General features: G+C 49.7%; 1 protein-coding gene across 4 annotated transcripts in view; it reads right to left on the reverse strand.

Annotated features, from left to right (window-relative positions):
- Positions 1 to 3207: 3207 nt before the first annotated feature.
- Positions 3208 to 20386, reverse strand: part of LOC308571039 (trafficking kinesin-binding protein 1-like) — a 32714-nt gene continuing 15535 nt past the window's right edge. The window contains exons 5-16 of one of the 4 annotated variants that reach the window (XR_014001263.1): positions 19379 to 19487; positions 18891 to 18969; positions 17195 to 17325; positions 15972 to 16046; positions 14910 to 15047; positions 13981 to 14051; positions 12069 to 12296; positions 11617 to 11915; positions 10000 to 10218; positions 8396 to 8666; positions 6659 to 6809; positions 4953 to 5063 (exon numbers count right to left, since the gene is read on the reverse strand). Coding sequence is in view for 1 of the 4 variants with exons in the window: in XM_081166298.1 (XP_081022424.1) it covers positions 4601 to 5063; positions 8564 to 8666; positions 10000 to 10218; positions 11617 to 11915; positions 12069 to 12296; positions 13981 to 14051; positions 14910 to 15047; positions 15972 to 16046; positions 17195 to 17325; positions 18891 to 18969; positions 19379 to 19487 (1915 nt within the window). In the remaining 3 variants the exon portion in view is untranslated. Of the gene's footprint in view, positions 5064 to 6658; positions 6810 to 8345; positions 8667 to 9999; positions 10219 to 11616; positions 11916 to 12068; positions 12297 to 13980; positions 14052 to 14909; positions 15048 to 15971; positions 16047 to 17194; positions 17326 to 18890; positions 18970 to 19378; positions 19488 to 20386 lie in introns of all 4 variants that reach the window. The other 3 variants (XR_014001264.1, XM_081166298.1, XR_014001262.1) reach the window with 3 other exon arrangements.

The raw sequence follows: 20386 nt of genomic DNA on the forward strand, positions 1-20386 counted from the left end.
TCAGGTATTCAGCTCATCTCCTAATGCCCTTCTCCAGATGTCCCCATCAATAGACAGGTGGTGATACAGGGGTTGTTGTTTATTTGTCTGCAGCACTCCATGCCAGTAATTCCTTTCCTGTGGACAGCAGGGCAACCCACCTGTCAGCCAGCCACTCCAGGGCAGATGCTTTTGTAGCTGCCTGCTCCATTGCTGTTGTTTAGTCGTTTAGTCATGTCTGACTCTTTGTGACCCCATGGACCAGAGCATGCCAGGCACTCCCGTCTTCCACTGCCTCCCGCAGTTTGGCCCGCCCCATATGTAACACATAATGTTAGGTGATTGGCAGGTGGGCATGGGTTGGCCAAGATGCCCACCCTTACTGTAGCACAACAGGCACTGGGGAAGGGCCAGCCCTACTATCAGGCAGAATGAGGTACCTGCTTCGGGCAGTGGATCCTGAGGGGGCAGGCAGAAATGGCCATCTCCTGAGCTCCTACCCTCTGCTGGCGTACACAGCAATGGGTCCTACATGCACCCTTGTAATGGAGGGCAGTACCTCATCACCAAAGAGTCAACTGCCCATCTTGTTCAGTAGATGGAATGGAGTCGGAGGCAGCAACCACTTTGCTCAGACAGCAAAATGTCTTGAGCCCCTACTTAACACTTGACAACTTGCCACCATGATATGGTAAGTCTGTGTGGGCCGCTCCCATCCCCTGTGGAGCAGTAACAGGCAGCTTCACATGTAACACCCTGAACAGACATGAGAGCCGAAAGGCAATATATGTGTATTTTAATCAACCACGCGAAGGAAATGTCTTGTGACTGTGAATGCACCATCACAGATCCAGCACCACGGACAGAACTTCCAGGACCTGACTCTTCTCAGGGCAGTCTGTGCCCATGCTCAGCCGCAGGGCATCAAGCAGCATTCAAGTTGGGTTAACATGCATCTACTACAAACCAATTTCAAGTGGCTCAGGGCATGAAGGCTGGCTTGATCCTCAAATGACTTGTGCATGTACAGAGGTGTACTAATTTGTGCCTAGTTTGAATCAATGCTTCCCAGGGCTGAATTCTAGAACCAGTTATTTTAAAACACACACACCTCAACCTGGAATGCATGAAGTGGGATCCAACAAGGGGGCTTCTGAGTGTTTGGACTGGACATTCATGTACCACTGAGTAAGGAAGGAACAGGCAGCGCTTGCCACAAATCTCTGCAGCCACCTGGTGGTCAAATGAAGCCATTTCACTTCCCATTTCCCCCTTTTGCTTGCTTTTCAGCTTTTCCCATTTGTTCATTCCTACCTCAAAAGGGACGCGGGTGGCGCTGTGGGTAAATTCTCAGCACCTAGGGCTTGCCGATCGCTTGGTCGGTGGTTCGAATCCCCGCGGCGGGGTGAGCTCCCGTCTGCGGTCCCAGCTCCTGCCCACCTAGCAGTTCGAAAGCACCCTAAAAAGTGCAAGTAGATAAATAGGTACCGCTTTCTAGCGGGAAGGTAAACGGCGTTTCCATGTGCTGCGCTGGTGCCGGCTCGCCAGAGCAGCTTCGTCACGCTGGCCACGTGACCCGGAAGTGTCTCCGGACAGCGCTGGCCCCCAGCCTCTTAAGTGAGATGGGCGCACAACCCTAGAGTCAGACACGACTGGCCCGTACGGGCAGGGGTACCTTTACCTTTACATTCCTACCTCTAGTGGAAAAACCATGTAACTGCAGCCCCTTATCCCACTGCCTCTAGGCCAGGAATAGCCCTAAACACGTTGACACTCAGCCTCTAGCAGTTTCCCAAAGCTGTCTTTGGACTACAATTCCCATCATCTCTGACCACTTGTCCTGCTAGCTAAGGGATGGTGGGAGTTGTAGTCCAACGACAGCAAGAGACCCAAGGTTGAGAAACACTCCTCTAGCAGAAATGGACCAAAGCTGCAGGATTTATCCACCAGTTGGTGTGCATGTACGAGACCACAGCCCAGTCCTGTTTCTGTATGATGCACACATAGACTGAAAAAAACCTACATGACTTGGTTTGCTTCCCCATGAGGATACCAGCTCTGAGATGGTAGCCTAATGCAACATTTTACAGCTATCCCCACCAATTGGGGACCTGTGGTCTTCCAGTTGTTGCTGGACTACATCCCCCATCACCCCTCAACCCTGGCCAGGCTGGCTGGAGCTGATGGGTGTATGACAGGGAGCACGATGCCTGAAGCAGCACAGGGTCCCCATCCTTGCTCCAAATAGTTATGAAACGAGGAAGCGAAGAGGCAGCACAAAACCTGTTGGAAGTCAACAAAACCTACCGGCTGAAGCAGGTGGCGGGGGCTGCATAGAAACACAGCCACTGTTGGATATTCTCTGTGTGTGAGAGAGAACCATTTGTTCCAGAAACACAGAAGAGCAGAGAAGAAGTTTCAAGAAGCAGCAGAAGGCTGACATTGTTTTGTCTATGCAAGGACGTTTTCTGTGGGAACTGTTCTTTGGACATGCGCAGTGAGACAGGAAGTACTGATAACAATGGTTCTGTGAATCTCTTGCTTGCACCTTGCGGTGAGAGAAGCATTGTGTCTTGTGCTCTTGTTGGACTCTAAGCATGCCTTGACCATGACCAGTGGGGAATGTCTGTATATATTTGCTACCAGTATGCTTTTATGCTTGTCAAGTAAACCTCTACACTTGGTGTCCATGAGTGTTTATCGCCTCCTGTGTGTACCTTCAACCCCTTCCAAGACGCTTCCAAGGAAGGAGCTGCGTTGAGATGTGACTCTGCCAAGTATGGATACTGGCACACATGCACAGCCAAAGTAATGCCGGACCCAATCCTTCTCATCCATCAGAGGTTGATGGATTGATCCAACAGCCACAAGTTAGGAAAGTTAGATATAACCTTACTTTCCATTTGACCACCATGGTATTTGAAGCAGAATCGCTCCCCGCAGTGTCTGCGTGGTACCACCTTCATTCTTTGCACTGGTGCCCCTCAATTTCATTTGGAATCAGGAAACATTGCTATAGTTTCAGTCATTCCCTGCTCCCTTGATGACTACCCTGTTACTCACCCCTATTGCCTGTAGTGGTTTAGGTCTTTAAAGAAGCTTTGCCATGCGAGTCAGCTGGTTACGAAAACCAAGCTCAGGCTGTCGTGAAGAGGTGGGCGAGAAGGAAAGAGAGAGGCAACAGCAGAGCTACTGTACACCGGCCAAACACCACAAGAGACAGAGCTTAGGAGCAACAGCAACACCATGTTTATTTCACCGAAAGGAGACACAGGAACGTAACAGGAATATGCATGTGTCAAAATGAGGGACTGGCTATGCAAAGTGGTGTGCAGCACACATACAGGAGCGTGCAAGGAATGGGTGTGGGACTTTAAGTTAACATTTATAAATGGGAAAATACGAACGCCCACTGAAGGGGGGAGACCCACAACAGAGCAACCTGTGGAAACCAGCCATACAGCTGCCCAAGTCTGAGAATTACTGTAACTGTTGTTAGAAGACGCTTTGGAGGAAGACAAACAGAGTTGCCTTGCTCCGGCAAGGACAAAACAGACACGAGGCAGATTCTGTGGTTGCAGGGGCAATGCAATATTAAAAACTTCAGTGGTGAGAGGAGGAGGAGGAGGAGGAGGGGGAGGAGGAGGGGGAGAGTAAAGTGCAGCAGAATTCTCAGCAACACAAGAAAGAGAGGAGACCTTTGCCTCCCCAAAAGGGGAGCTCAGGGTGTGGGGTGAACAAAGCCAGCTCTGGGTGGCTAAGTGTTGGCAAAGGAAGGGGCACTAAATGGGTCCACAGGGGAGTGTCGGTTTTTGGGGGGGCACAAGAGGATCCCGGTCAGCTTTCTTTGTCCCTTTTCCTCATTGATCTGAGACAGTGTCTTTTAATGGAGAAAACCTCACCAGATCCAGATGAGAAATAGACACAACTATTGCATTTGCCCGAGGCTAAGAAAATTGAAGTTGGCAGGAGAGGTAAAGGACAGAAACATCCCCTCTCAAGCCCATCATGCATGCAAAAAGCCCAACCTATTCCTCCCACAAGTCCTGCCGATACCACTACTTGCCTTTACATACTACACACAGAGAGAGACAGAGAAGGTGTGCATTTCTTAAGGGAATTAGCAGTGAAGGCAGTGACTATAGTGCAGGAAGCAGGGACAGTCATGGTCCATGAAGATAACTTGGAGCTGTGTGCTTTTTGGGCTTTGGGCCAGCTCTTTCCACAGGGCTCATTCCTCTTACCCATGCCCCATAGCCTTCATAGCGAAAGTACATTGGGGATTGCAGTTTTGCAAAAGGGCCCCCCACAGAAAAAAGGGCCCACAGAACCACAACGCCCAGGGTTCCTAGGATGGAGGCAGAAGGAAGCTGTGAAAAGCTTTATCAGACATCGAAACAATGATTCCCCAACTTTCCTGATCCACAGGAAGTGGAGGACAGAATGGCAACAGGGCACTGTGGTTGGCAGACCCCCTGTTTGCTGCCAAGGGTCCCTCCCCACAACCACACCCCAAACTTCAGGATCACAGTTGGGCTTTGTCCAGGAGGCAGTCCGCATGAAGCCCCCTCTGTCTCACAGACACCCCACCAGCGGAGGGCAGCGCAAAATTGCAGAGTCCTCACGACAGACACCTCTTCCTGCAATGAAGCCCCTGCAGGTGTGAAGCTGCATACGAGGCCTCCCCTCTTCTCACCACCTTGTCCAGCCCCAGCTGCTGCAGCTTCTCCACCAGGTTCAAGCTGAAGATGCTGGGCTTGTCCTCCTCCCTCTGCCGCAAGTGAGGTGATCCCAAGGCCCACTCCCCTAGGCCGCCCCAGCGGCAGCGCCACAGGGAGCCCAAAGGAGGAGACAGCCAAGACAGGGTGCCTGAGCCTCTGGGGAAGAGAGCCAAGGCTGAGGCTGCTCCCGCCCCTCTCTGTGCAGAAATGCCTTGCTCCGTCAGCAGAGTCACTAGTCCAAGAGGGGGGTCCTCCTGCTGCTGCTCTTCACAGCTGGGCTCTTCCTGCAGGGGGAGCTGGGGAGGGTGAGGGGGGCTCAGCCCCGTGCCGGACCCACAAGAGGGCACAACTGTATTATAAAGACTGGAGAAGGAAGGGGTGGACACAAAGACAAAAACAAAAAAAGAGGAGAGAAATTCAGTTCCATGGACTGGAGGCAGGAGTAGCTGCAGTCACTAAAGGCACGCATAGGACGCGCAGGAACAAGTTCAGCTTCCTTCTGCAGTGGTAGGTGCATTCTTTAATGTGCAGCATTGGTGGCCAAGCAGGTTGGCTCAGGCTGACATTACAGCTCACCAGAAAATCCCCAAGCAGAGCCATGAAAATGCTGAACCTCCTACTATACGTGGGACGTTGGCAACCCAAGAGACTGAGCTAAGAGAACACATACAGAGAACAGGCAGCTTCCCCCAAGTTTGCTGCCATTCAGAGCACAAAAGAGACCAGAACTAAATCAAATGAACAGAGGAGCCACTTCCATCTGAAAGCAGCATTCTCTGCCTGCCACCTTCTTGCAAAAAATCACAAGCTGTTTGTGGTGCAACTCCTTTTGAGTTGACTCCTGAATTTATTCCTGTTCCATCCCGCAAGGGGACTGAAGGCACAGAACAACAGAACGCTACCCCATGACGTGACTGCCTTGGGCTGTGACTTTGGGGTTGCCATTGAGCCTGGTCAGGTTGAGAACCAGAGGGATTTGATCTATCTATTGGGACCCAATCCAGCAGGAAGTAGGGATTTGCACCGATTGTCTTCAGGTCACAGAGAGGGAGATGCAGATGCCACATAGCTTGGAACTGCCAGGGTTAAAATGGAAAGCCACTATGCGCCACGTTTCTCTATTGGGTGCAGAGTGGAATCTCTCTTTGTAATCTCTGTGGGGAAAGCCCCATAGCCCTCGTTCTGGTCATCAGCACGACAAAACAACCCAGAAGTGCCAATAAAGGCACAATTGGGGCTGCACCTTCTTCCCACCCTGATGGACTGTGACCCGTTGCTCATTACTGAGACACAGCGGGGGGCGGGGCAGGCAATGTGCCGGCTGGTTTTTCCTTGCCCGGGCACTGCCATCATCAGCCTTCCCCAACCTGGACCCCTTCGGGCATTGTTGGACTCCAACTCTCATCAGCACGGCCAGTGGCCAGGGATGATGGGAGTTGTAGTCACAATGACCTTGGGAGGCGCCAGGATACGGGCAGCTGCCCTTGAGCTGGCCCTGTAGCACATCTACAGATGCTAACAGGCTGGGTGCCATGCCTGAACTAACCCAGAGATTCTGAATGCGTGAATCTGTTTTTAGGGGACTGGAGAAAGGGGCAGGCACAGGTAGCAACACTGCCTCCTGCTGGTTGAAAACGCCACGAGGACAGAGACACACTGAGCCATAACTTCTTTGCTCACAAACACTGCCATTCATTGCTCTCGTTATCAGAAGTTCATGTTATAAACCAGTCACACAAGTCAGTTGTCTGTTCCGCTTCCTGCCCCCTTCTCCCTACTCCTCTGTGCAGTCAAGGAAATGGGAGTAAGGGAGGCAGCCCTTTCAGTCTGACCCCGCAATATTAGTGCCCCTTTAACCTGTGCAAAGCAGATGGGTTAGTGCTAAGGCTAGAGAGAAAGGTTAGTGGGTTAATAGATGTGGCTGCGCCCAGTGGCTGAATGTAGCTGCCTGTCCCCACCGTCAAATCCTCTTCTTTTCGTGTTCTTCAAAGCAAGGCAGTGCAGTGCAGTGGTCAGAGTGCTGGGCTGGGAGAACAGGGGTCCTAAACCAAACTTGCTGGGTGGCCTTGGGTCAGTCACTGCCTCTTAGCCTCTCCTACCCTCACGGGGCTGTTGCAAGGATAAAATGGGGAGGAGGAAGGAGCATGGATACTACCCTTGAAAGAAAGGGTAATAAGTAATCAATGGCCTGTAGCATATGGTTTGGGGCTGGGAAGTCGATTCACAAGTCCGTAGGGCTGCCTGTGGACCGCCCCTCCCATCAGATATCAAACAGATACAGAACTATATGACTTTTAGAAGTTGTCTGAAGGCAGCTCTGTACAGGGAAGTTTTTAATGGTCAATGTTTTTATTGCGTTCTTAGTATTTTGTTGGGAGCCGCCCAGAGCGGCTGGGGCAACCCAGTCAGATGGGAGGCATATAAATAATAAAATCATTATTATTATTATTATTATTATTATTATTATTATTATTATTATTATTATTTATTACTATTATTATTATTAGGGTTTTTAAAAAGCTGGAGATTTTCTTAAACAGGTACTTTAAAAAGGCTTTTAATTTTGGACAGCTTGTTTTTTTTAAAAAGGGAATTGTATATTATGATATGTGGGCTTTAATATTATAAAAAAAAAAAACCCTTAAGGCTGTTACTTACAAGGTTCTCCAGTTATACAGGTCAGTGTGATTCCTGCATTTCAGGGGGTTGGACTAGATGATCCTTGGGGACCCTCTTCCAACTCTATGATTCTATAACTAGTATATGAATAGAGGCGTTTATAAGGCTGCCACTTTTCCTTCTTTCTGTTATTCTCATATTGCTCAAAATTATTGCCATTAGCCAACCTGAATTCTAGGGACAGGGAATGAATCCTGCTGCAAGAGTTTTTTTATCGTTAAAAGAGCACATAAGAAGGCTTGGATTCCCTTCGGGTGGGGAGGGCCAGCTCATTCAACCTCTGATTCCTCTGAACCCTGGGCAGGAAACTTCCCATTCTCCTTCATAAAAACAAGAGACAAGTGGAGGAGGAAGGCGGCTGCTGCTGCAGCAGCTGCCGATTGACCTAAGGGTCCCGTGGAAATATTTTTATCAGACACATCAAGACTTGACATTGGTCCAAGGCAAGGCTCCACATCACCTGGGAGGAGCCCACTCTGACTTCTTAAGCCAGCGTGATGTCAAAGGACTCCTCCAGGTTATGGCTTAATGTGGATCAGAGCAACAACAACAGCAAAAAGGTTTCAAACCCCAGCTGCTCTTAAGATGCCACAGCTTGGACTCCAGGAAATGTGGAGCAAGTGTGCCTCTGACCATGTGCAGAGTGCCTTTCCTTCTGAACATCAGCGCCCCCTCCCCAGTGCCTTATATTAAAGGGCAGGACCCTCAAGGTCTCGCAGGTGGACTTTCCAGACAGGTTTGAGCTGCAGCACCTGAGAATGAGCCACATGACCACTTTTGGGTGCCTGTATTTTCCTAGATAAAGGCCTTGGTCCTCCTCTGCAGGCATCGGCTGATGGGTCTTGGGATCCCTTGTCCTCAAGCCAGCATTGCTCAAGAAGGAGAGTGAACGGGTGAGGGAAGTTTCCTTGCCCAGCTCTCCCCAGGTAGGATAGAGAGAAAAGAGGCAGGGAAGAGGTTTCTTACTTCGGAGCCCACCCCATCAATACGCCAAGGGCTGCAGGAGATGCCCATACCGGGGTCAGCAGTGCCTAGGATCCAAAATGGTGGGGAGGGAGATTGCAGGTTAAAAATGGCAGACAAGACACACACAGAAGGAAATCCTCCTTACGGCGATGACAGAGGAGCAGAAGCAAAAGGATGATGGAAAGCTGGCGGAAGGGAGGACCACAGAGGATGCTTACCTGGGTGTCACCATGGTAACCTCGTTGCTAGGGTGCGAGAAGCAACAGGTGGTGATGGTGAAAGTAGGCGGGGTCTGGGGCAGATTGTTAACGGAGTGAAATACTGAAACGGACAGGAAAACGGAGGGTTAATGAGTGGGGCAGGGTGGTATTGGTGGGGCATGGAGACAGACAGAGACAAATGCCAGGTTATCTAAGGGGGAGCTATGGAGGAAGACGTTTCTCGTAAATGCCGACAGGGATGAAGCTCTCTCCCTCTGCCCCCAACCCCTTCATGTTGTTCGAGGTGATTTTCAGGAAATGCTTTACCTGTGGGAAAGGACATCCCTCACAATCAACTTGTGGACTGTGTGGGCTGTGTTCAACTTAAGTTTTACTCAGGACAGACCCCCCCCTCAAATAAATGGTCCTCATATCTCCATTTTAATGGAGTGGGACATAAGCTGAATACAAACCCAAAGGTCTAGGTGCTTTTGCAGAGGTCAGGTCTTAGCAATGGCTGTTTGCCCCATGTTTATGCTAGTTATTGTGAAGTATTAAAAAAAATATAAAAGGAAATTGCAAGTACAGTGGGATTTTTGACAATGTAAGCAGGGTATTTCCCCCCATCCTTCCTGAATTTTCCTCTTCTCTCCCCCCCCACCTGTGCCCCCAAATACTATTTTGCTCCCACCTTCGAATTAGAAAGGGCAACTGCAAGAGTTATAAATTCATGGCTTGTGAGTGGTCAGCAGAGAGAAATCAAGGAGAAATCAAACCGTCAGCTTTGAAGCCTCCGGAATCACGTTAAAACACACAAACCTGAGGTGGTGGAACTTATTCTTCATACGTGTTTTTAAAAACTGAGGGAGTCGTGAAGAGTTAAACGAGACTGCCAAACCACCACCTAGGTATACCTCACAGGGGGGGGGGAATATGGGCGTTTTGTTTGTAGTATCCCTGCTCCCAAGTGGACAAGGGAGATGGGACTGACTGGCAGAACTGGGGGTCACTAGAACAGCAGCCCCCCAGCCTGCGAGCCCCTAGCAGTTCAGGGCAAGACACAAACACACACAACAGCTGCCAATTTGTTACAGAGCACCTCAACAGTTGGTTCACAAAATGGCTGCCAGTGTACTTCAAGCAAAAGTAGTGTGACTCGGGGACACAGGCGCCAACTTCTCAAGATGATTGAGGGGGCCCGATGCAACATCCTGACGTTGCGAGGAGCTGGGAGGTGGAGCCAAAGGCCCTCTGAACACTGAGGGGGGCTCAATGCCCCCCTCAAAAAAAGGACCTTGTGGGGGCCAAAAGTGCCTCAGTCCCTAGGATCTGGCGCATATGCTCAGATTGTGGTTATCACACCACGGGGATGCCATATGACAGAAACTTGTCCGGGAAACTCCCCAAGCTTTCCTACTGGCACACAATGTTTAGAAATGAACCAACGGACTCACCACTAGGCCTTTCCTTGGCCTTGGCAGGTGTCGAGGTAGCAAGGGCCGGGAAGGAGCCTGCATCCACATCGTCTTCTTCCAGGTCATTCAGGTTGTAGACCTCCTCTAGGTCTGTGTCAAGCTGCCGGAAATCTTTGGTGAGCACACCTGGCCGAGGGTCCAGGATCCCTGCCAGGTGAGGTCGGGCTAGCTGCTGCCAGTGGTGGAGGGTCATGGAGCCTAAAGAGAGACCGGGAGGGAAAGGGACATAGGCAGGAATGCAAGCGATGCCAAGTAACTTGCGTTTAAAGTCAACTGGCCAAGGTTAGCAAAGCTGGACAGAAGCAAGATTATCAAACACCTTGCAACAGGACTGGCCCAGCTCCTTAGTGTTAAGTTTTGTACCCCATATCTTTAGAGCCAGAGAATAGCCAGAAGCATAAAGGTAAAGGGTAAAGGGACCCCTGACCATTAGGTCCAGTCGTGACCGACTCTGGGGTTGAGGCGCTCATCTTGCTTTATAGGCTGAGGGAGCCAGCATACAGCTTCCGGGTCATGTGGCCAGCATGACTAAGCCGCTTCTGGCGAACCAGAGCAGCGCACGGAAACGCCGTTTACCTTCCCGCCAGAGTGATACCTATTTATTTACTTGCACTTTGACGTGCTTTCGAACTGCTATGTTGCCAGAAGCAGGGACCGAGCAACGGGAGATCACCACATCGCGGGGATTCAAACCGCTGACCTTCTGATCGGCAAGTCCTAGGCTCTGTGATTTAACCCACAGCGCCACCTGCGTCCCTAACATAGAAACATAGACCTGACTAATTGCCAGTTGTACTGACACTTTTGATGCTGAGGGTACAGATCTTCCCCCAAGCCCCAATCCATCCCATTAAAACTGGAAATACTCTTGCACTGAGAAGCTGCATAAGCAGGGATTTTCCTCAAGCAGATCCCAGAGCCATGGACAGGCACTTCTTCCTTGCAACCCCAATTTTCACTTTCCCTCTTTTCCAGGGCAAGGGATCATGGGGATCAGAGGCGCCACCTTCTTAATATGATTGAGGGGCCTCATGTGCAACACTGTGCAACGGCATGACATCATGCACACAACATTGCACAATGTCATGAGGAGCCAGGAGGCCGAGCCAAACACCCCCTGAATATTGGGGGGCTCAGCCCCTTAAAAATAATAATGGGGGGGGACTGCCTCAGCGCCTTGGCGCACCAGATGGGGATTCTTTAACTAGATTTCACTCCCTCCCACACATTTCCCATCATCCTTGACCACTGGTCCTGTTAGCTAGGGATGATGGGAGTTCTAGTCCAAAAACAGCTGGAGGGCCAAGTTTGGCCACCACTGATTTAAGATGTTTCAGCTTGTGTTGAAAACTGCTTAGAGATCTGTTTAAACCCAAAGTGGTATGTAAAGTGTATAAACAAATAAATGAATACTGCCAAATGACTTTTAAAAAACAATCACATGCTTCCAGTCCCTATGCACTTGCAAGCTAATTCAACAGACGGACGCATCGGAATAAATTCAGCAAAATATAGCCCAAAGTGTCCCACGGATCACCCACTCCCTCCAAGGGAGCATCCCTGCCCCCCAGTTCTTGACTGCCGTCTCCCACTGACCTTCCAGAGGCTTGATGATTTGAAGCTTGTCGGGGAAACAAGAGAAGGAGCCCAGAGAGAACCCGGAACCGCCAGAGCTGCCCGAATAGTTGGTGCCGGTGGACGTGATGCTTTCGTTGGGCGTGAGGAACCCGCTGGAGTCCTCCGCGTCTCTCGCCAGCCGCCTCAGCTTGCTTTCCCTCTCCATCTCGAAGAACGAGCGCTCGGTGCTGTGGCTTTCCTGGCGGGCCGACAAGCACCGGACGGCAGCTTCCAAGTCGTGCCGGCCAGGTGTGCCCGGTGTGCCAGCCTCACGCCGGCTAAATGAAACCACAGAACAGGGAGTGGAATTAGCCACGCTGATCACTGCCACCAGCAAGGCCTGTGGTGTTGTACAGGAGACAGGTCTCTGAAACTGCCATCTGAAAATAGGTTGTGGCAAGGTGCCTATGCCGTGTCTTGGCAGGACTCACCGCGCTTCGTCCGGCCCTTCAGAAGCATGGCCGTCCTGCCCCTCCAGGCCTCCGGCAATGGGGCTGTCTGAACCATAGAAGCTGGTGCGCGGGGTGCTCAGGCAGCTGCAGCCCAGCGAGGAAAATTTGGGAGAGTACACAGGGAGGCTCAGGGGAGACTCTGCCCGCGATCTGGCTTTCGCCACCTGGTTCACAGCCTTCACCGTCTCAAAGACCCGACGGACACCCCTAAGATTTACACACAAGGCGGAGACAGGGTCAGTAGTGGGAAAGAAAGGGAGGTCATGGCAGGGCAGGACTCTGGTAATATGGCGCCCTGAGCAAGGACAAAATTAGTATGCCTCCCCCTCCCATATTTCTTAATTTGTCATAGTAATTCCTTTTGGTCCAGTTGCTTTTTTAAATGGATCTTCTCGTGGTACTAATATAGGCCAGGATTTCCCATTGGACTAGAACTCCCATCAACCCTGACCACTGGTCCTGCTAGCTAGGGATGATGGGAGTTGTAGTCCAAAAGCAGCTGGAGACCCAGGCTTGGGAAATCCTGATGTTGTTGTTATTTTGTGCCCCCTCAGCTCAGCGCCCTGTGTGGGGGAACCATCTGCAGCACCCTAAATTTTGCACTGGTTCCTCCTCCTCTGGTCCCTGAGAGTTACCTTTTCTAACCCTAGCTCTGCCCCCAACCCAAGTTTTTAAACCAGGGATGGGGAAACCTGCTGCTGTCCCCGGCCTCCATCATTCCTGGCCACTGGTCCTGCTGACAGGGGCTGATGGGAAATGGAGTCCAAGGACAGCTGGAGAGCTACACAGGTTCTCCCCTGCCATCATTCCGTATATAATTTTTTTATTAAATTTTCTGTTTTACAATTTAAAGTACTCCTTTTTACATCCTTAAAATATCAATGACTTCCCTTCTTCTCTTTCCATGGTTCATTTTACATATCATAAATCCCTGCGTATTTTACAGAAACTATACCATTCAGCATTTCATTATTGCATCCATCATAACTTACTTACACTGTTGAATTCATTATCTTAATGCTGCCAACGTTTTCCGGTGTACATAATTTCCCCCCATATATTCAATCAACGTTTTCCAATCTTCTCTAAACCAGTGTTTCCCAACCACTGTTCCGCGGCACACTAGTGTGCCGCGAGATGTTGCCTGGTGTGCCGCGAGATGTTGCCTGGAGGGAGGCGGGCGAGTCGGGCGGCGAGGAGAGGCCGCCCAGCGTGGGGCTCTCGCCGTCTGCCTGCCTGGCTGCCTGCGAGCTCAGCGGGCAGCGCCTCCGTCCGCAGCGCCCGCCTCGCGGCTCTCATTCCCTGCCCCTGCCAAAGCTCACCCAGCCAAGCCGCGCTCTCCTTCCTGCCTCGCTTTGCTGCCTCCTCCCCCCCCACCCCCAAAGCTTGGAGGTTCCCCGGCAAGGGGGAGGGGAAAAAATTGAAACTTACACTTTCATGCGTCCCTCCCGGCGTGACGCTGTGCGCTGACGTCACGTGGCTGTAATGGTGGTGTGCCTCGAGATTTTTTTCATCAAACAAGTGTGCCTTTGCCCAAAAAAGGTTGGGAAACACTGCTCTAAACCTATGTTCTTCTTGTTCTCTTATTCTATATGTTAAGTCTGCAAGCTGCGCATATTCCGCCAGCTTAAGTTGCCATTCTCCTTTAGTTGGGACCTCACTCGTTTTCTAATTTTTGGGCTAACAAAACATGGGCCGCTCCCCCTGCCATCATTCTGAATTTCACCTGCTGATTCAAAGGTTCCTCCTTCCTCCTCCATTTGGCCTCAGAGGTTGTGCTGCATTCACAACGCCATCCTCTGAGAGCTTCTTGCTCTCGCCACTCATTTTGATGGGTCTATCTTGCACCCATGAACACACACAGCAGGTATCTTGCACCCTTCCCACTTACTTGCACTCCGAGGAGCCAGAGCTGTCCACGCTCTTTCTCATTGTGCCCTTGATCTCTGCAGCCAGGGAATCCTGCAATTCAAAAAGTCACAGTGGGCAGGTGGTCTTTCACTAGTAAAAGATGCCCAGGGAATTCCCAGAATCATTTTCTTTTTCTTCTACTCCACTTGTGCTTCCCCAGGAGGTAGGAACAGAGAGCAGGGCAGACTGGGCTGGCTAAAACCCTCACCTATAACCGTGGGGGGCCTTCTGTGCCTGTGTTCAAACCAGACAGGAATGTCAGACTGGGGAATGGGGAAGTGAGGAAAACAGGCTGGAGCTGCTTAGTGGTCGGACTGTGCATGCTCAGAGGCACTGTTAGCATGGTTCATGGAACAGAACCCATTGAGGAAAAACCAAATCCCCATAATTCAGTCCTGACTCAAATGAAATCCTGAGGCGGGCAATTAAAATGTTAAAAGTTAAATAAACCTTGTGGAGGGAGGAGTGTTAAGATATATAGAAGTGTGCATATGGTTGATTTGAATATGTTATTATTGAATATTATTGAATATGTATATTATTGAATATGTATACCCAATGTATCAGCCACCTGGGGGGGTTTCACTGTTTGTGTTTTGGTGGTTGGTAATAAATAAAATTTTTTTTTTTAATGAAATCCCGAGGCATGCCCTTCTTTATTCCACTTTCCCCTCCTTCCTCGCTGAGGACTAGGAGCTTGAAATGCACCTGTTGGAATGTGACGGAAGCAACCTGGCTGCTCTTCCCAATAAGGAGACATGCTCTTCATCGCCTCCTAAAATAACCATCTTCTGCCATCCCCACTGCTCTGCCTCCTATCAAGAGTACTCTCTTTTACAAACCAATTCTGTTTCCCCAATATCTCCTCCTTTACGCAGCCCCCCCCCCCCCAAGATGCGCTGTACTTACCAGGGGCAAAAAAGTAGGGGAGCTGTGACGGTGGATGGTGCTGTTGGGGAGGCTGCGGTTCCGGAGGTTTTTCATCTCCTCCTGGGCTTCGTGCAACATTGCCCCACACTCCACGTATTTCTCCTGCAGGTCTCGGAGCTGAAAGTGAAAGAGGAGAGGCATCCCATCTTAATCAGGCCAAGCCACAATGAGAGGAGAAACTAGGGGCTCCCTGTGCAGCTTGTTTTACTCTAGAATGGATTTGCAGTGCATAACTCTGCTACAACTCTGGCCCAGTATACCTGAAGGAGCATCTCCACCCCCATCATTCAACCTGGACACTGAGGTCCAGCGCTGAGGGCCTTCTGGTGGTTCCCTCACTGCGAAAAGCAAGGCTACAGGGAACCAGGCAGATGGCTTTATTGGTAGTGGCGCCCTTTGATGTACCTTTAGGGACTACAGTCATACCGGCTTCAGGTTGCATGTTTTCAGGTTGTGCACCGCGCCAAACCTGGAAGTACCGGAACGGGTTACTTCCGGGCTTCAGCACTCGCGCATGCACAGAAGTGCCGACCCACGCGTGTGCAGACGTAGCGCTGCGGGTTGCGAACGTGCATCCCACACGGATCACGTTCGCAACCCGAGCGTCCACTGTATTAATTTGCTGGTGAAGATTTATCATTGAAACAGTTCGTTATCCTGGAAGAACTGTACTGTTTGCTGCTGTGCTCGGAGCACCCTATTGCGACGTTCAGAGTACCCATCATCTCACGTCTGTAGCATATTGACTGTGGGAAAGGCATTCTGCCTCCGTTTCCGTGATCTTTGACAGTGACTTAACCATCCTACCATTCCTGTTCACGGAACATTTATTTGATTGCTGTTAGTTTGTGACTCCAGGCACATATTATATGTCTTCTGTTTATGGATATTGAAACAGCATGGCATTATAAAAATATTGCCAGTATATTATTAGCTGACGTGTTGCTTGTTGTTGTTCAGATTCCTCTCTGTACTGGACAGATGCAACCAGCCATCACCCACCAACACCACCCCTGCCACCCCGTCTCCAAAGATACAAACCTCTGTTCGTAGCTGCTGCTGAACCTCCTTGGCAGCAGCAAGATGCTGCTGCAGCTCCTCCACTTCTGAACCATACTGGAGGAAGAAAGATAAGAGTTATTGCCACCAGGAACATCCACAGGGCCCTTGGGGTTTTGTTTTGTTTTTTAAAAAAATGATTTTACAATTATAAGAATATGGCAATACAATCATACACATTCATATTTAAAGATCCCTCCGAATCTCTGGACTTCCCACCTTCCCCTCCATGGGTCATATTGTCAACCCTTTCAACTGCATATTATTCAGCAGTTCATATTTTGTAACACTCCATTGTCTCCATAGTACAGTTGTACCTCGGTAGTCCGACGGAATCCGTTCCGGACGTCCATTCGACTTCCAAAATGTTCGGAAACCAAGACGCGGCTTCCGATTGGCTGCAGGAAGCTCATGCAGCCAATCAGAAGCCGTGTCGGACGTTCGGGTTCCAAAAAAATGTTCAAAAACTGGAACACTCACTTCAGGTTTTTGATCGTTCAGGAGCCGGAACATTTGACACCCAATCGATCTGAGGCACCCTCCCCACACACCCTCCCATAATTCCACCCTCCCCACACACTCTTTGTTACAAGTTTTGGTATTCTTGCACTCTTTATAAAGACTTGAGGAATGAGATCAACCCTCTTTTATTGTGCATTCCGGGTTGCCCAGCCACTGCCACAGTGTCCTTTCTCTTGGCAGATCAAGATGAGCAGCTGACAGCAAAGGTTGCAAGGTTTTTAGCTGGGGCAATCAGAATAAGATATAATATTTGACTATTGATTCAAAACCCTAAAATGTATTTTACATAATTGACTTTTTATTTCTATTCTTTGTCTGTTTTATTGTTGTTTTATTGCCATGGCCGATGGCTGACGCAAATAAAGATTCATTCATTCATTCATTCATTCATTTGGTCTTCTTGGTTCCTGAGCTTCCTGGTCACTTTTGCCATTTCGGCATAATCCAAGAGTTTAATTGGTTGTTGGTTGTTGTTTTTTTAATTAAAGGGAGTGCTGAACACATTGACACATCCACCGCAACACAGGGCTGCTCATCTTGACTTCCTAGATATGCTAGGAATGTTCCCTTGTATCACACCCACCTCCCTGAGGCACCCTTGACTTCACAAAGGAGCAGCCTTGTTTCTGGGTGCACTCTGGGTGCCCATTCTGGCCCCAGCCAGCCCTTTGCTTTAGGCTTACCGCGCGGCACTTCTGCTGCAGCTCCACAATCTGTGCCAGCAGCTGGCTGATCTCCTCCTGCTGCCGTGCCGTGTCCTCCGTCTTGCGGGCCAGCTCCTCGGAGAGCAAGACCACTTCTCGACTAGCATCCGCTGTAGTAGGACACAGGATCATTACAACTCAAGAGACACCAGTAGCATGCAACGCACCAGGACACAGCTTCCAATATGCCCACAGCAGGATCCAGCAGACCAGAAAGTGGGGCAAAGCTTTCTGCCACCCCAGCCCACTCCACCCACCCTCCACCACCCCCGTACATGTTTTCTGTCCCACAGAGATCCAGCTCTGAGGTTCTTCTGGTGGTTCCCTCACTGGGAGGTTACAGGGAACCAGGCAGAGGGCCTTCTCGGTAGTTGTGCCCTCCCTGTGGAATGCCCTCCCATCAGATAAACAACGATCTGACTTTTAGAAGACATCTGAAGGCAGCCCTGTTTAGGGAAGTTTTAATGTTTGGTGTTTTATTGTGTTTTTAATATTCTGTTGGGAGCCGCCCAGAGTGGCTGGGAAAACCCAGCCAGTGGGTGGGGTATTTATTAATTATTATTATTATTATTATTATTATTATTATTATTATTATTATTATTATTATTATTATTAGTGTGCCCCACCTTCCTTAAGCATCCATGAAAGTCAGGAACGTCTGTAATCAGAGGTCATTTTAAGCCGCCCTTTCCCACGTCAAAAGCCACCTTCTTTCATATATGCCCCACACCTCAAGTATTTTTTTAGTTATGATGGTACTAGAGGCGGAACATGTATGAATCGTCTCCTTCCACAGAAGGTGGTTGGGATCAGAACCTCACTTTTGGAGTTTGTACACATGCTTTGTGGTGCAGCAGTTAAGACTAGGACCTCAGAGACCAGGGTTCAAATCCCCACTCAGCCATGAATAAAAGCTTGCAGGATGTGACCCTGAGACAGTCCCTACCTGTCAGCCTAACCTACCTCACAGGGTTGTCGTGGGGATTCAGTGAAGAGGGGGAGAGTCGTGTGTGTCACCTTGTGCTCCTTTGAGAAACGGTGGGACATAAATGCATGAATGTGTTTTAATGGAAGCTCTTGCTGTGTGCTCCTATGTGTATCTTACTCAGAAGCAGGACCACTGAGCTCAAGGGGACTTACTCCCAGGTAAGTGTGTATAGCAGGGACGGGGAACCTTTTTTTTTTTTTTTGTTTACACCAAGAGCCATGCTCCCTCTTTGCCAACCCTCCGAGGGCAGGGCAACAGACATGTGTAAATATGTGCCCCCCCCACACCTCCTTTCTCACACACACAGACAAATAATAGAGGACTGTTTCAAAACTTAATTCCAGAGCAGAGGCAGGTCAGAGCAGATACAGAGGACTGGGTTATTCTTTGCCTCCCCACCCCACCAGACCCCCCCCCAGTGGCGTAGCGTGGGTTGTCAGCACCCGGGGCAAGGCAAGTAATTTCCGCCCCCTAACCTGTGGATTTGCGCCCCCTAACCCGTAGATTTGCGCCCCCTAACCCCCAGATGTTGCGCCCGGTGCGGCCAGCCCCCCCTGCACCCCCCACGCTACGCCACTGCCCCCCCAATATCATCCCTCCAATCCTGGAATTATGCCTGAAAGCAGCCTTCTATTGGTATTAATAGGGCTTTAATTTCAAGCTCCCTGCCCAAAACTAAGAACCTACAAAATTGCTCCACGCAGTCGATCATCAGCTTCTGCTCCTGTTCCTCATACTGAGAGGTTTCCGTGGCAATGCTTGTGACCTGGGTTCAAAGAGACAGACATATATAACATTAAGGGGTTATCTTTATGTTACACCAAGACGTTGTGAAAACGTAGCAGCACTCTGGGAGATAATGCACCTAAAACCTTTTAAGACAGTGGTTCCCGAGCTTCTTTTATGCCTCCCATCGACCACTTCAAAATGGACGGCGGTCTTCGCAGACCACTTAATGATTTTCCTGCCTGTTGTAGCAATCGCAATACACCCTGTGCTAGACGCTGCATGATTCTTGCGTTCCAATTTGGATTCTAGGATTTCAGCTTGGTAATACAACTGAGCGAAAGCATCTGAGCATGTGCCGAGTGTCTTTCCTTGATCACTGGACAATGGGATAGAGAAGAAAAATCACACACACCTGCAGCCCAGCCCAGCATAACTCAGAACCTCACCTCTGTCCGCAGTTTCTGGTTCTCCTCCTCCAGCCCTTTGAGCTTCTGCTGTAGGGTGTCATACTGAAAACACTGCTGTAAAGAGAGGGCAGATTCATTCCTCCGCAACCTGTGGGGAGGGAGGGGGAGAGAGATGTAGTCATGAGAAGAGCAGAGGGGAGGGGAGACAGCAGTGGCCTGAGACGGCTCCTGGAATTAATGTTTCATTTCTAGAAGCAGCGGTACTGCAGGGCTTAATCTCGCCCAGGAGCCAGACCTTCTGACTAGAGAATCTTCCATTAGCCTACTCCTAGCTTGGAGCTGGCCTGGATACAATCACGGAGTAGTGAAAGAGGCGTTTTGCAGATGGTTGGAGTACCTGGAGCCATCATTGCATGTCTTTAGGCACCAGGCAAAAAGATTCCTCTTTACCCAGGCCTTTAGCCATTAAATAATCTATGGCCTATTAAAGCTTGGGGGAGTATGTGGCTGTTGTTGTTGTTGTTGTTATTATGCTGTCTCTTATTGTGCTTTTTATTATTAGTGCTTTGTAATGTGATTTTATTGTTGGACACTGCCCTGGGATCTTTTGATAAAGGGCAGTATAATTAATAATAATAATAATAATAATAATAGCAACAACACAGGAGTTGAGGTGAGTGGCAATGTAGCTAGAAGAGATATTGTTGGGAGAGGAACACCCAAGTTCAAGTTCAAACATCAGAACTGTAGTACAGTGGTACCTCGGGTTAAGTACTTAATTCGTTCCGGAGGTCTGTTCTTAACCTGAGGCACCACTTTAGCTAATGGGGCCTCCTGCTCCCGCCGGAGCACGATTTCTGTTCTCATCCTGAAGCAAAGTTCTTAACCCGAGGTACTATTTCTGGGTTAGCAGAGTCTGTAACCTGAAGCGTCTGTAACCTGAAGCGTATGTAACCCGAGGTACCACTGTACTGTATTTACTCGAGTCTAATGTGCCATCGAATCTCATGTGCACCTCCATTTTCAGAACCTTGAAACCAAAAAAAG

Source organism: Podarcis bocagei (genome assembly GCF_964188305.1).
Source record: "Podarcis bocagei genome assembly, chromosome: 13".
NCBI classification, from domain to species: domain Eukaryota; kingdom Metazoa; phylum Chordata; class Lepidosauria; order Squamata; family Lacertidae; genus Podarcis; species Podarcis bocagei.